This window comes from Entelurus aequoreus, linkage group LG09, assembly GCF_033978785.1.
Source record: "Entelurus aequoreus isolate RoL-2023_Sb linkage group LG09, RoL_Eaeq_v1.1, whole genome shotgun sequence".
Taxonomy (NCBI): Eukaryota; Metazoa; Chordata; class Actinopteri; order Syngnathiformes; family Syngnathidae; genus Entelurus; species Entelurus aequoreus.
The window spans coordinates 71,152,830-71,166,904 of record NC_084739.1 but is presented as its reverse complement, the minus strand read 5'-3'; the positions used below and the strand labels follow the sequence as shown (position 1 = coordinate 71,166,904).

Sequence of the window (14,075 nt, the reverse complement as noted above, 5' to 3'; positions counted from 1 at the left end):
ATATTCCGTACAATTGACCACTAAATGGTAACACCCCAATAAGTTTTTCAACTTGTTTAAGTCGGGGTCCACTTAAATTGATTCATGATACAGATATATACTATCAGATATACTATCATCATAATACAGTCATCACACAAGATAATCACAATGAATTATTTACATTATTTACAATCAGGGGTGTGGAGGGGGGGTGGGGGTTAGGATATGGACATCAAGTAGTGGACATAGAGAGAGAGAGAAAGAGAGAGAGAGAGAGAGAGAGAGAGATCAGAAGGCATAAGAAAAAGTATCTGCATTTGATTGTTTACATTTGATTGTTAGCAATCCGGGGAGGGTGTTAGTTTAAGGTTGTAGCTGCCTGGAGGTGAACTTTTATTGCGGTTTTGAAGGAGGATAGAGATGCCCTTTCTTTTATACCTGTTGGGAGCACATTCCACATTGATGTGGCATAGAAAGAGAATGAGTTAAGACCTTTGTTAGTTCGGAATCTGGGTTTAACGTGGTTAGTGGAGCACAACCTGGTGTTGTGGTTATGGCGGTCATTTACGTTAAGGAAGTAGTTTGACATGTACTTCGGTATCAGGGAGGTGTAGCGGATTTTGTAGACTAGGCTCAGTGCAAGTTGTTTAACTCTGTCCTCCACCTTGAGCCAGCCCACTTTAGAGAAGTGGGTAGGAGTGAGGTGGGATCTGGGGTGGAGGTCTAGAAGTAACCTGACTAGCTTGTTCTGGGATGTTTGGAGTTTAGATTTGAGGGTTTTGGAGGTGCTAGGGTACCAGGAGGTGCATGCGTAATCGAAAAAGGGTTGAACGAGAGTTCCCGCCAGAATCTTTTGTTGACCAGAGAGGAGATTCTGTAGAGAAATCTCGTTCGTTGGTTAACCTTTTTGATTACCTTGGTTGCCATTTTATCACAGGAAAGGTTAGCCTCTAGAATGGAACCTAGGTAGGTGACCTCATCTTTCTGGTGATAACAATGTCACCCACTTTTATGGTGAAGTCATTGACTTTCTTAAGGTTGATGTGGGACCCAAACAGGATGGATTCTGTTTTACCCAAGTGTATGGAGCCACTACCACCACCATCAAGCATGGTGGTGGTAGTATTATGCTCTGGGCCTGTTTTGCTGCCAATGGAAGTGCTGCTTTAAATGGGTCAATGAAAAAGGAGGATTAGCTCCAAATTCTTCAGGACAAGCTAAAATCATCACCCTAGAGGTTGGGTCTTGGGCGCAGTTGGGTGTTCCAACAGGACAATGACCCCAAACACACCTCAAAAGTGGTAAAGGAATGGCTAAATCAGGCTAGAATGAAGGTTTTAGAATGGCCTTCCCCAAAGTCCTGACTTAAACGTGTGGACAATGCTGAAGAAACAAGTCCATGTCAGAAAACCAACAAATTTAGCTGAAATGCACCAATTTTGTCAAGAGGAGTGGTCAAAAATTCAAGCAGAAGCTTGTGGATGGCTACCAAAAGCGTCTTAATGCAGTGAAACTTGCCAAGGGACATGTACCGTATTTTTCAGAGTATAAGTCGCTCCGGAGTATAAGTCGCACCGGCCGAAAATGCATAACAAAGAAGGAAAAAAACATATACAAGTCGCACTGTAATATAAGTCGCATTTTTTGGGGAAATGTATTTGATAAAAGCCAACACTAAGAATAGACATTTGAAAGGCAATTTAAAATGTCTAAAGAATAGTGAACAACAGGCTGAATAAGTGTACGTTATATGAGGCATAAATAACCAACTGGTATGTTAACGTAACATATTATGGTAAGAGTCATTCAAATAACTATAACATATAGAACATGCTATACGTTTACCAAACAATCTGTCACTCCTAATCGCACACTGACTACTCTACCAAGGTATTTCCCAGTTGCATTTACAAGAATCTGTGTAATGTGAGGGATGTGCACACGAACGTGCATATTTGTTTTGCACTCGTTTCTCAGCGACTTTATTATAAGCCGTTTTGAGTCGCTCCTTTTGTGTTGTTTGACAAAGCGGCTCCTCCACTATTCGCGCTTGCAGTGGCATTAAACATGCCCGGGTGGATGACAGTCTTCATACCGACGCAAATACCTGCGGCCTTTCCTCCTCTCACCGTCAAATGGTCCACCACGCTCGCCGTGTGTCGTGATATACTCACTGCAAAAAGTCAGTGGTGAAAAACAAGAAAAAAAAATACAAAAATGAGGGGTATTTTATTTGAACTAAGCAAAATTATCTGCCAATACAACAAGAAAATTTGGCTTGTCAAGACTTTCCAAAACAAGTAAAATTAGCTAACTTCAATGAACCCAAAAACACCTTAAAATAAGTATATTCTCACTAATAACAAGTGCACTTTTCTTGGTAGAAAAAAAAGAGACCTTTTTGCTCAATATGTTGAAAAATATTCTTAAATTAAGTAAATGCTAGTGCCATTATCTTGACATAATGATATGCGCTCGGTGTTACATTTCTTGAAACCAGCAAACTTATACTAAAAACTAATTTATTGTTCTTAATGGAAAGGCAACGAGGCAAGCGCTTGTTACTCTCGGGGTCTCCTAGCCGCTCAGGCAAATCATATGGTCTAAAAATGCATTTTTCCATCGACAACATGACATCATCGCGCTAAGTGCGTGCTCTTTCAGTCAATTAGTGCACATACATACAGCCCGGCCCCCGGCCAAAATTATTTTAATTGTAATTTTGAAGAATTTATCTGAATGTTCATGAACTATTTCTGTTCAAAATTGTTAGAAATGTTAAATGTTGAAATATTAACTGTCAGTTTACTGTACTGTGCCAACTGTACTACTATATGAGTACGTGTTTTCTATTGTTTCATTGACAATTAAACAGCAAAGTCCATTTGGCTGTCATCTGTTTTAATTATGAGACACAATTGTGTCAAAGTCAAGATTTTTTTTTTTTTCATGCTTGAAATAAGAAATGATTACTTTAAAAAAGTAGTTTTATACTTGTGAGTGTTGATGGCACAACTTTGCAACACTTGATATTCTAGTTTCAAGCATGTTTTACTCAATATACACTACCGTTCAAAAGTTTGGGGTCACATTGAAATGTCCTTATTTTTGAAGGAAAAGCACTGTACTTTTCAATGAAGATAACTTTAAACTAGTCTTAAAGGCCTACTGAAACCCACTACTACCGACCACGCAGTCTGATAGTTTATATATCAATGATGAAATCTTAACATTATAACACATGCCAATACGGCCGGGTTAACTTATAAAGTGACATTTTAAATTTGCCGCTAAACTTCCGGTTCGAAACGCCTCTGAGGATGCCGTATGCGCGTGACGTAACCCGGGGAACACGGATATGCCTTCCACATTGAAGCCAATACGAAAAAGCTCTGTTTTCATTTCATAATTCCACAGTATTCTGGACATCTGTGTTTGTGAATCTGTTGCAATCATGTTCATTGCATTATGGAGAAGGAAGCTGAGCAAGCAAAGAAGAAAGTTGTCGGTGCGAAATGGACGTATTTTTCGAACGTAGTCAGCAACAACAGTACACAGCCGGCGCTTCTTTGTTTACATTCCCGGAAGATGCAGTCAAGATGGAAGAACTCCGATAACAGAGACTCTAACCAGGAGGACTTTTGACTTCAATACACAGACGCCTGTAGAGAACTGGGACAACACAGACTCTTACCAGGATTACTTTGATTTGGATGACAAAGACGCAGACGTGCTACTGTGAGTATGCAGCTTTGGCTTCTAAACATTTGATCGCTTGACCGTATGTGCGCAACTTTTTTTTGCGTATGTACGTAACTTTTTTAAAATATATAAGCTTTATGAACCTTGGGTTAGGTGAACGGTCTTTTGGGCTGAGTGATTGTGTGTGTTGATCAGGTGTTTGAATTGTATTGGCGTGTTCTATGGAGCTAGCAGAGGAGCTAGGAGCTAGCATAACAAACACGCAGGTGTTTTTATGCAGGATTAATTTGTGGCATATTAAATATCAGCCTGGTTGTGTTGTGGCTAATAGAGTATATATATGTCTTGTGTTTATTTACTGTTGTAGTCATTCCCAGCTGAATATCGGCTCTCACAGCATCTTCCCTATCTGAATAGCTTCAACTCCCCACTAGTCCTTCACTTGCACTTTACTCATCCACAAATCTTTCATCCTCGCTCAAATTAATGGGGAAATTGTCGCTTTCTCGGTCCGAATCTCTCTCACTTCATGCAGCCATCATTGTAAACAATAGGGAACTTTGCGTATATGTTCAACTGACTACGTCACGCTACTTCCGGTAGGGGCAAGCCTTTTTTTTATCAGATACCAAAAGTTGCAATCTTTATCGTCGTTGTTCTATACTAAATCCTTTCAGCAAAAATATGGCAATATCGCGAAATGATCAAGTATGACACATAGAATAGATCTGCTATCCCCGTTTAAATAAAAAAAATTCATTTCAGTAGGCCTTTAACTTTAAAGAAATACACTCTATACATTGCTAATGTGGTAAAAGACTATTCTAGCTGCAAATGTCTGCTTTTTGGTGCAATATCTACATAGGTGTATAGAGGCCCATTTCCAGAAACTATCACTCCAGTGTTCTAATGGTACAATGTGTTTGCTCATTGGCTCAGAAGGCTAATTGATGATTAGAAAACCCTTGTGCAATCATGTTCACACATCTGAAAACGGTTTAGCTCGTTACAGAAGCTACAAAACTGACCTTCCTTTGAGCAGATTGAGTTTCTGGAGCATCACATTTGTGGGCTCAATTAAACGCTCAAAATGGCCAGAAAAAGAGAACTTTTATCTGAAACTCGACAGTCTATTCTTGTTCTTAGAAATGAAGGCTATTCCACTAAATTGTTTGGGTGACCCCAAACTTTTGAACGGTAGTGTAGGTCATCAAATCTCAGCAACAAGCTGTAATATCTTACTGAGATCATTTAGGACTAAAACACTTAAAACAAGTAAAACACTCTAACATCAAATCTGCTTAGTGAGAAGAATTATCTTATCAGACAGAAAATAAGCAAATATCACCCTTATTTGAGATATTTCATCTAACTTAGATTTCAGTGTTTGCAGTGCTGCCATCGTTCACAATGTTGTGGCTTGTCTTACATGCGTGTGTTTTCATAGTCTGCGCTCACTTTTTGATAGCGAGTCAACACAAAGCGGCTAAAAAGCTCATATTGATCTCATCTGTCATGGTTACATAACCCACCAGGGAAATATTGAAGTAACACCAGTGGTAACTTGCAGTGTTTTGGAATTTTCTTCACTGTGTGTGTGGTTGCATGTGTGTGCGGTTGCGTGTGTGTGTGTGTGTGTGTGTGTTCTGGCAATGTTTACTTAATGGGGACATCGCTCTGTTTACACAGTCACCTCTAGGGGACCTCTGACAGTATGGGGACAAAAAAACAGGTCCCCTAAAGGGAAACCTTTTTAAATGATAGTCAGATCCATTCTGAAGATGCCTAAGGGATTTTTAAGCTTTGGCCCATAAAACATGTTTACTGGTTAGATTGAGTGTGAGACATTTGCACAGCAGAATATTAATTTTCTTGAAAAGTGAAACATTTGTTATCCTGGCATTACTAGTACTGTGATTCTGTATGGTATCCATCCTTAGTTAAAACTAATATATTTTTCCAGAAACAAAATCTGGTTTAGTGTTCCTTAGGATGACATTTTCATACAGCATGATTATAAAACATTATTACCGTATTTTCCGCACCATAAGCCGCACCTAAAAACCACAATTTTTCTCAAAAGCTGACAGTGCGGCTAATAACCCGGTGCGCCTTATATATGGATTAATATTAATATGTATTTTCATAAAGTTTAGGTCTCGCAACTACGGTAAACAGCCGCCATCTTTTTTCCCCGTAAAAGAGGAAGCGCTTCTTCTTCTACGGTAAGCAACCGCCCCCATAGAGGAGGAAGCGCTTCTTCTTCTACTGTAAGCAACCGCCAAGGTGAGCACCAGCCCCCGTAGAAGAAGAAGCGCGCGGATATTACGTTTCATTTCATTTGTGTGTTTCTGTAAAGACCACAAAATGTCTCCTACTAAGAGAGACGCGTACAAGGTTCCACTGACTTTTGATATTCATGTGAACCGCACTGTGGATACAACGGGAACACGTACGGTCAATATTCACACCACAGGGAATGACAAGTCGTCCTACTGTGGTTCTAGCTTGCCATGCTAACGGCCAGAAACTTCCACCCACGGTGATATTCAAAAGGAAGACCTTGCCAAAAGAGAAATTTCCAGCCGGCGTCATCATAAAAGCTAACTCGAAGAGATGGATGGATGAAGAAAAGATGAGCGAAGAGACCGGGTGACTTTTTTCACGCAGCTCCGTCCCTGTTGATCTATAACTGCATGCGCGTCCACATCACAGATGGTGTCAAAAAACAAGTGAAGCACACCGAAGAAGAATAATTCGAGGGATTTGTGGATGAGTAATAACTTCAGAAAGTGAGCTTTAAATGTTTATTTTGTGTGTTGTGTGACACTAACGTATGAGCAACGTTGAGTTATTGATGTTGCTATTTCTCTGCACTATTTTGAGTGTTACTATTTTTGTGATTGCACATTTGCACATTACATTTTGGGAGTGAACAGAGTTGTTAGAACGCTGGTTTGTGATATATTATTAAAGTTTGACTGACCTATCTGACTGTTTTGTTGACATTCCCTTTAGCGTAGCATAAGTGCGGCTAATAACACGGGGCGGCTAATAGGTAAACAAAGTTTTGAAATATGCCGTTCATTGAAGGTGCGGCTTACAACACGGGGCGGCTTATGGTGCGGAAAATACGGTACCTTAAAGTATGATTCACATTCAGAATTGTCCATCCTTCCATATATGGTCGTTGGAGTTGCAGACAACTTCATTACTGCTAAATAGCAGTTTTCAGTAATTCTGACCATCATGTCACATTTACTTGGAACGTTTTTTTTTTTTTTTAATGGTCCTCAGTAGTCACGTACAAATTTGTGTGAATTATGCAAAATTATTTATATTTGGTCCCCCATGAAGCATATGAAGTCTTTTCCCCAGGGTCCCCAGTAAGAATGATCAGCACATGACTTCATCAATGCAGAGATTTAAAGACGCGTATGAGCTAACTGGCCAGTGGACATTTTACACCATTTTTATTATGCCTCCACAACCTGTAGAAAGGCTGGTCCTCACAAGTCATGATCAAAAACTTGCTCCCCATTCCAAATGATAACCAGTGTGTGTGTGTGTGTGTGTGTGTGTGTGTGTGTGTGTGTGTGTGTGTGTGTGTGTGTGTGTGTGTGTGTGTGTGTGTGTGTGTGTGTGTGTGTGTGTGTGTGTGTGTGTGTGTGTGTGTGTGTGTGTGTGTGTGTGTGTGTGTGTGTGTGTGTGTGTGTGTGTGTGTGTGTGTGTGTGTGTGTGTGTGTGTGTGTGTGTGCGCAGTGTTCACCTGGCCCGCAGGGTGCTGCAGCTGGAGAGGCTGAACACATCACTGAGGAGCGAGTTGGAGAGACACCAGTCCCAAACAGGCCAGATATCTGAAGAGGTGAGCGCATAAACGGTGCACAAAAAGTATTATGGGATGTTTGTTTGGAACTTTCATCCCACCAACAACACGCGTTGCTTATCTTGCAACGGCCCCCACCCCGTCCAAACAGCGCGGACGTTCCAATGTTTTTTTTTACGAGGGCCGAGATGATTTACTGCAGGTGTTTTGACGGCGTTACAGTTATTATCGCACGCCGGCTTCCGCCACCTGGCACAGGCGGGCGCCATTGTCGCAAGGAGCGCGTCTTCTTGCCGACGCAATCGGCTCCGTCTCTTGTCACGGAAATGTCAGGTGCGTGTTGGGCGGAGGTGCAGACGGGGGCAAACGCCGCAGAGCTCAGGCGACAAAGTGTGAGAAGTGGGAGCCGTAGTACCTGTCCGTCACACTTGTTGACTCAGGCAGAGAGCGCGGCCAAGAACCTTGACGGTTACGCTTCCAATCCTCTGTAAGCACTAATCACAGAAGATTGTGTGTGTGTGTGTGTGTGTGTGTGTGTTCTTGTATTCCTACCCTTCTTGAGACATCAACAGGGAAAAGTACCTTCCATTTGAGGACTGGTGAACAGGTTAGGGCCGAAATCACGGTCCCAATACGGAAAACCATTGCATCTAATAGAGAGCCAAATATTAGAGTCCGTGAACATTGCTCCAAAGTCAGGATTTTTTTGTTGATTAAATGTGCATGCAAAAGTAAACATTGACAGGTGCAAAGTTAAAGTACCAATGATTGTCACACAAATTGCAAAATTATTCTCTGCATTTGACCCATCACCCTTGATCACCCCCTGAGAGGTGAGGGGAGCAGTGGGCAGCAGCGGTGGCTGCGCCCGGGAATCATTTTTGGTGATTTAACCCCCAATTCCAACCCTTGATGCTGAGTGCCAAGCAGGGAGGTAATGGCTCCCATTTTTATAGTCTTTGGTATGACTCGGCCGGGGTTCGAACTCACTAGGCGGACACTCTAACCACTAGGCCACTGAGTAGGTTAGCAAAGGCAGCAATATATGATAAAATAAGATGGCAGCTAAAGAAGGACTTCCTTATTCATCCCCGAAAAAAACCCGCCAGGTGAACAGCTGATTTTACGACTTCTGGTGCTGGACGTAAGACAACCCGTGTCCTATATGTCAGTGGTCCCCAGTGGGCCGCACAAGCAATTTAAAAAAATATATATATATATATATATATATATTTTTTTTTTTTTTTTTATTAAATCAACATAAAAAACACAATATATACATTATATATCAATATAGAGCAATACAGTCTGCAGGGATACAGTCCATAAGCACACATGATTGTATTTCTTTATGGGGAAAACCCCACCTCCCCCACCCACCCCCCTGGTCCGTGGGACAAATTTTCAAGCGTTGACCGGTCCACAGCTACAAAAAGGTTGGAGACCACTGCTATATGTGACCATAGGATGAACAAATACACTACGCTACTAAGACTATAGTGGCCATTAACAGTTAGCTTCTACAGCTGGGTTGCCCAAAGTGCGGCACAGGGGCCATCTGTGGTCCCTGACTCCTTTGTCATCGGCCTTAAGCTCATTACAACAAACACAAAATAGAGATCTCATTTGCACCCCTGGTGGTGAAATCTATCAAAATTAGGGTGGTCCCAAAAAGGAGGCATTTTTCAAATTGACTGTGTGTCGGTATTAATAGTGCTCCCCCTCTGGTCAACATATGAAATAACAGGTGTGTGTAAAAATTTGAAGTGCTCCCCTCTGGTCAACATATGAAATAACAAGTGTGTACAAATTTGAAGTGCTCCCGTCTGGTCAACATATGAAATAACAAGTGTGTGTGTAAAAATTTGAAGTGTTCCCCTCTGGTCAACATATGAAATAACAAGTGTGCGTGTGTAAAAATTTGAAGTGCTCCCCTCTGGTCAACATATGAAATAACAAGTGTGTGTACAAATTTGAAGTGCTCCCGTCTGGTCAACATATGAAATAACAAGTGTGTGTAAAAAATTTGAAGTGCTCCCCCTTTGGCCCCAAAAATTAAATATAGAGACATACTGTAATAACTTGAAGTAAATAATGAAATTCCAAAAAAATAAAATAACTGAAAGCTTACCTTTTTTATATTTGCATAGTATGTATATATTAGTAATGTTGTAAATACAAATATTTATATATCTAGAAAGGGTGGTCCTAAAGAGGTAGACATTTTCCAGAGGTCTCAAGAAGGTAACAAATACAAGAATGTGTGTGTGTGTGTGCAGCGCAGAGACTTTAATTCGGGGTGTGAACAAGGTCACATGTCTACTATTTTAAAAGTCTGATTTGAAATAGCAAAAAGCACAAAGGCCACTGTCCAGTGGGCATCACTTCTCTTTTCATTGTTCTTCTTTATTTGGCTTTTTTTTTTTTTTTTTGAGCTTCGGTGGAGAAAAGAGAGGCGGGGCCCACTGGCGGCTAAATAAACCAGCCATTCAGCTGTCAGCTTATACAGGTGACTAGCATCCATCAGGAATACCTTATGAGTCACTGGGTATGAAAAGAAAGGTGAAAAATGACAGTTTCTTCACAGCAGAAGGGTGTTAACCACTTCACCACCCACACAGACTGACTCCACTATTGTCCTCCCCCTCCTGCCCGCGTCTTCTCGCCCTCTCATGGGCTGTAAAACGGGTTTAATGTGTAACAACAAGCCAACTATCTGTTTCCCCTCCAAGACTTGAGAGCAGATAGTGACTGAAGTTGAGAAGTAAAGCTGCCTCGGCCTCCTGGGAAGTCTCTGCATCTCCACTTCATACTTTTATTAAGTGTCCTTAAATGAGACTATCAACTACTATCATCCTATTGTAGCTCTAAAAGGCTCATATTAGGATTTGTGTTTCTACATTTAAACCTCCACTAGCCTCAAACTATTTCTTCACAATGAATCAACTGAATAAGGCGCATTAAAGTGGTCGTACTAAGATTTTTTTTTTTACATTTAAGCACTTCCTTGTGGTTTACATGACATGTAATGGTGGTTCTTTGGTCACAATATGCATAATTATGTATTACATTCCATCTTCAAGCCGCTTTCTGGCCGTCTTTTCAGGATGCTCCATTTTGTGGGTGCTCTAATTTACGTGCCTCCACTTTGACAGTGTCTTCTCCCTGTCAGTCATGTTGTAGTTTTTATCTCTTCCATAGCGAGTCTACTGACAGATATAAGTGTTGAACTATACCCTAGTTTGTATTAGAAATGGCAACGGCCAAGGCTGCATGTGCATGTACGAGCCAGTCTGCCCCACAACAAGAGGAAGGGGATGAAGAAGGAGCTTATTGACATCAGCGCCGGGCTACAATGGCGGACTCGCGCAAAGCGTGTCGGGTAAATTTCTACCAAATATGGCGATCACAGTGAGGAAAAAGGTCACCAATGGGGGAAATTCCAAACGGCTCGTTGGGAGGAAGTTTGAAGGAAGGCAAGATTGTTTTATAAATATCTCCGCCATGCCTCAATGGTTTGATTTTCACATTTTCTGGACTTATGCAGTAACCTGACTCTCGCCAGATCCTTGTAGTTGGCTGAGCTCCACACATTGATCTGGGAGTTCTCAATAGGAGATGTATTTCAGAAGGCGGGGCTTTGTAAAAAATCATCGTATGTGATTGGATAAAGCACTTGTCCTTTATCTCGAATGACGTGCTACTCCAACCACTCACATGGAAATCAACCCACGACGCTGGGAAATCTAAGTCCGGTCGGAAGAAGAGCCAAAACATCCTTGCCACCAATGAATGCCTTCAAACCCGTTCTCTGTTCATCTTTTAAAGAATTAATATTGGATAGTTTGGACAAAACAGTTGCAATAGCAGAATCAATGTCAGCACACGACGCAGCGAGGGCTGCATTGTTGTTTGAATCAAACAGTCGCTTCGGCGCTACGCCACATCTAGGAAACCCCGCCCGGCGATCCTGATTGGTTCATTATTTTTTGCTATCTGGAAGGAGTTTGCAATGCCTTCGATTCCAGATCCTTGTGTGGAGCTCAGCCAGCTACAAGGATCTGGCCAGAGTCAGGTTACTTATGCAGAGCCCAAAAACACAAAAAGAGGTACCAATAGGTAAGAAAAGTGAATCCCCTTAGATCAGGGGCCACCAACACGGTGCCCGCGGGCACCGGGTAGCCCGTAAGGACCAGATGAGTAGCCTGCTGGCCTGTTCTAAAAGTAGCTCAAATAGCAGCACTTACCAGTGAGCTGCCTCTATTTTTAATTGTATTTATTTACTAGCAAGCTGGTCTCGCTTTGCCCGACATTTTTAATTCTAAGAGAGACAAAACTCAAATAGAATTTGAAAATCCAAGAAAATATTTTAAAGACTTGGTCTTCACTTGTTTAAATAAATTCATAATTTTTTTAACTTTGCTTCTTATAACTTTTAGAAAGACAATTTTAGAGAAAAAATCCAACCTTAAAAATGATTTTAGGATTTTTAATGACATATACCTTTTTACCTTTTAAATTCCTTCCTCTTCTTTCCTGACAATTTAAATCAATGTTCAAGTAAATTAATTTTTTTTATTGTAAAGAATAATAAATACATTTTAATTTAATTCTTCATTTTAGCTTCTGTTTTTTCAACGAAGAATATTTGTGAAATATTTCTTCAAACTTATTATGATTAAAATTCAAAAAAATTATTCTGGCAAATCTAGAAAATCTGTAGAATCAAATTTAAATCTTATTTCAAAGTCTTTTCCATAAATTATTTTTTTTAATTTTTTCAAAAAGATTCGAATTAGCTAGTTTTTAGTTTTAGTTTTTTTTCTCTTCTTTTTTTCGGTTGAATTTTGAATTTTAAAGAGTCGAAATTGAAGATAAACTATGTTTCAAAATTTAATTGTCATTTTTTTCGTGTTTTCTCCTCTTTTAAACCGTTCAATTAAGTGTAAATATCATTAATTATTAATAATAACATAGAGTTAAAGGTAAATTGAGCAAATTGGCTATTTTTGGCCATTTATTTAAGTGTGTATCAAACTGGTAGTCCTTCACATTAATCAGTACCCAAGAAGTAGCTCTTGGTTTCAAAAAGGTTGGTGACCCCTGCCTTAGATAGTAGGGCTGTGAATCTTCTGGCACCACACCATTCGATTCAATTCTCGTAGGTAACGATTCGATTCAGAATCGATTCTCAATTAAAAACAATTTTTGATTCAAAATCAATACTTTTTTAATAACATTGGATGCCAGTTTTATAATTAACTACATTCCTCCATATAATAGATAAACAGCTCTGATCAATTTCTGTATTACTTAAAAGAAAACTGTTTTTTTTAAATAAAATTCTACCCAAACATTTAATAAAGTCAAATACAAATAAGGCAAAAAGAGAAGTATCCAGCACTTCTCTTTTCTAAGTAAATCTACATTTACTATATGATTTGTCTGAGTGGCTTTTTTTTAAAATAAAAAAAATATATATATTTTTTTAATCGATTAAAAATCGTTACAAATAAGAATCGCGATCAATCTGAATTATTTTTTTTGTTTTTTTGACACTCCTAATCAAGAGCTCAGTATTTTTCCCCGCAGCCGTTTAAATTTCAGAAGCTAAAAAAGTGTCCGATTTTCAGCAGTGGCCATTGTTTGTGTGCACACAGTTGTCAGCGGCCCAGCAGCTGCTGGAGCAGACCCAGCAGCCCTACAGCTACCTGATTGAGACGGTGAGACACAAGGACGGACAGATCGACGCGCTAAAGCAACGCGTGGCTTCGCTGGAAGACGACGTCAGGTACACACACATTCACACTCTTAATTTGAGGCAAGTAGGATCATTATATTTGTTCCACTTTGTGTAAATTGCTTTCATTGGCAGTCAGCCATCTCTCCTCGCCCTTAAGGGATTTAGCTCCTTCTCTTTGACACGTTTGTCAATCTGTGAGTGAGGGGAGTGTGCGTGCAACCGTGTCAAACCATGCAATATCCAATTAAAACTACTCTACAAACCAAAGGCTTCACAGAAATGTTCCTATTAACGACTCATTTTAATTAACGGCAGTCTCCGATGGTTAGCGGGTGGGTGGTCTACAAGAGCAAATAACTGCGGGGTTCTTTCATTTGGCATTAACAGCTGTGGCCGTAGGCAACCTCCTGAAGTATTCTTTAGCAGTAATTGCATTTAAAATATCATAAGTGGTCAGCAGCGAATATATGAATGCTGGCTGAGCAGTTTGCTAGCAGTTGCTGCTGTGTTGTGCAATATTATAAGAAAATGACCGTATGGTTTCCTTGATGGTGTAATGGTCAACGTCTCTGCCTTTGTATGGGTTCCGAAGTTGTCAGGTCGGGCATCTGGTGAAAAAACTGAGCCATTCATGCATTTAACTCGCTGACAAGGAACAGACAATCAATCAATCAATGTTTATTTTTATAGCCCTAAATCACAAGTGTCTCAAAGGGCTGCACAAGCCACAACGACATCCTCGGTACAGAGCCCACATACGGGCAAGGAAAAACTCACCCCAGTGGGACGTCGATGTGAATGACTATGAGAAACCTTGGAGAG

The 14,075-nt window shown here is 40.4% G+C and overlaps 1 protein-coding gene across 1 annotated transcript in view; it reads left to right on the top strand.

The window, feature by feature from the left end:
- The window catches only part of pibf1 (progesterone immunomodulatory binding factor 1), a 78,546-nt gene that overhangs the window by 50,438 nt on the left and 14,033 nt on the right, over window positions 1–14,075 (top strand). Inside the window, exons 15-16 of the mRNA XM_062059287.1 lie at window positions 7,447–7,549; window positions 13,171–13,301. Of these exons, the coding sequence (XP_061915271.1) occupies window positions 7,447–7,549; window positions 13,171–13,301 (234 nt within the window). The remainder of the gene's footprint in view (window positions 1–7,446; window positions 7,550–13,170; window positions 13,302–14,075) is intronic.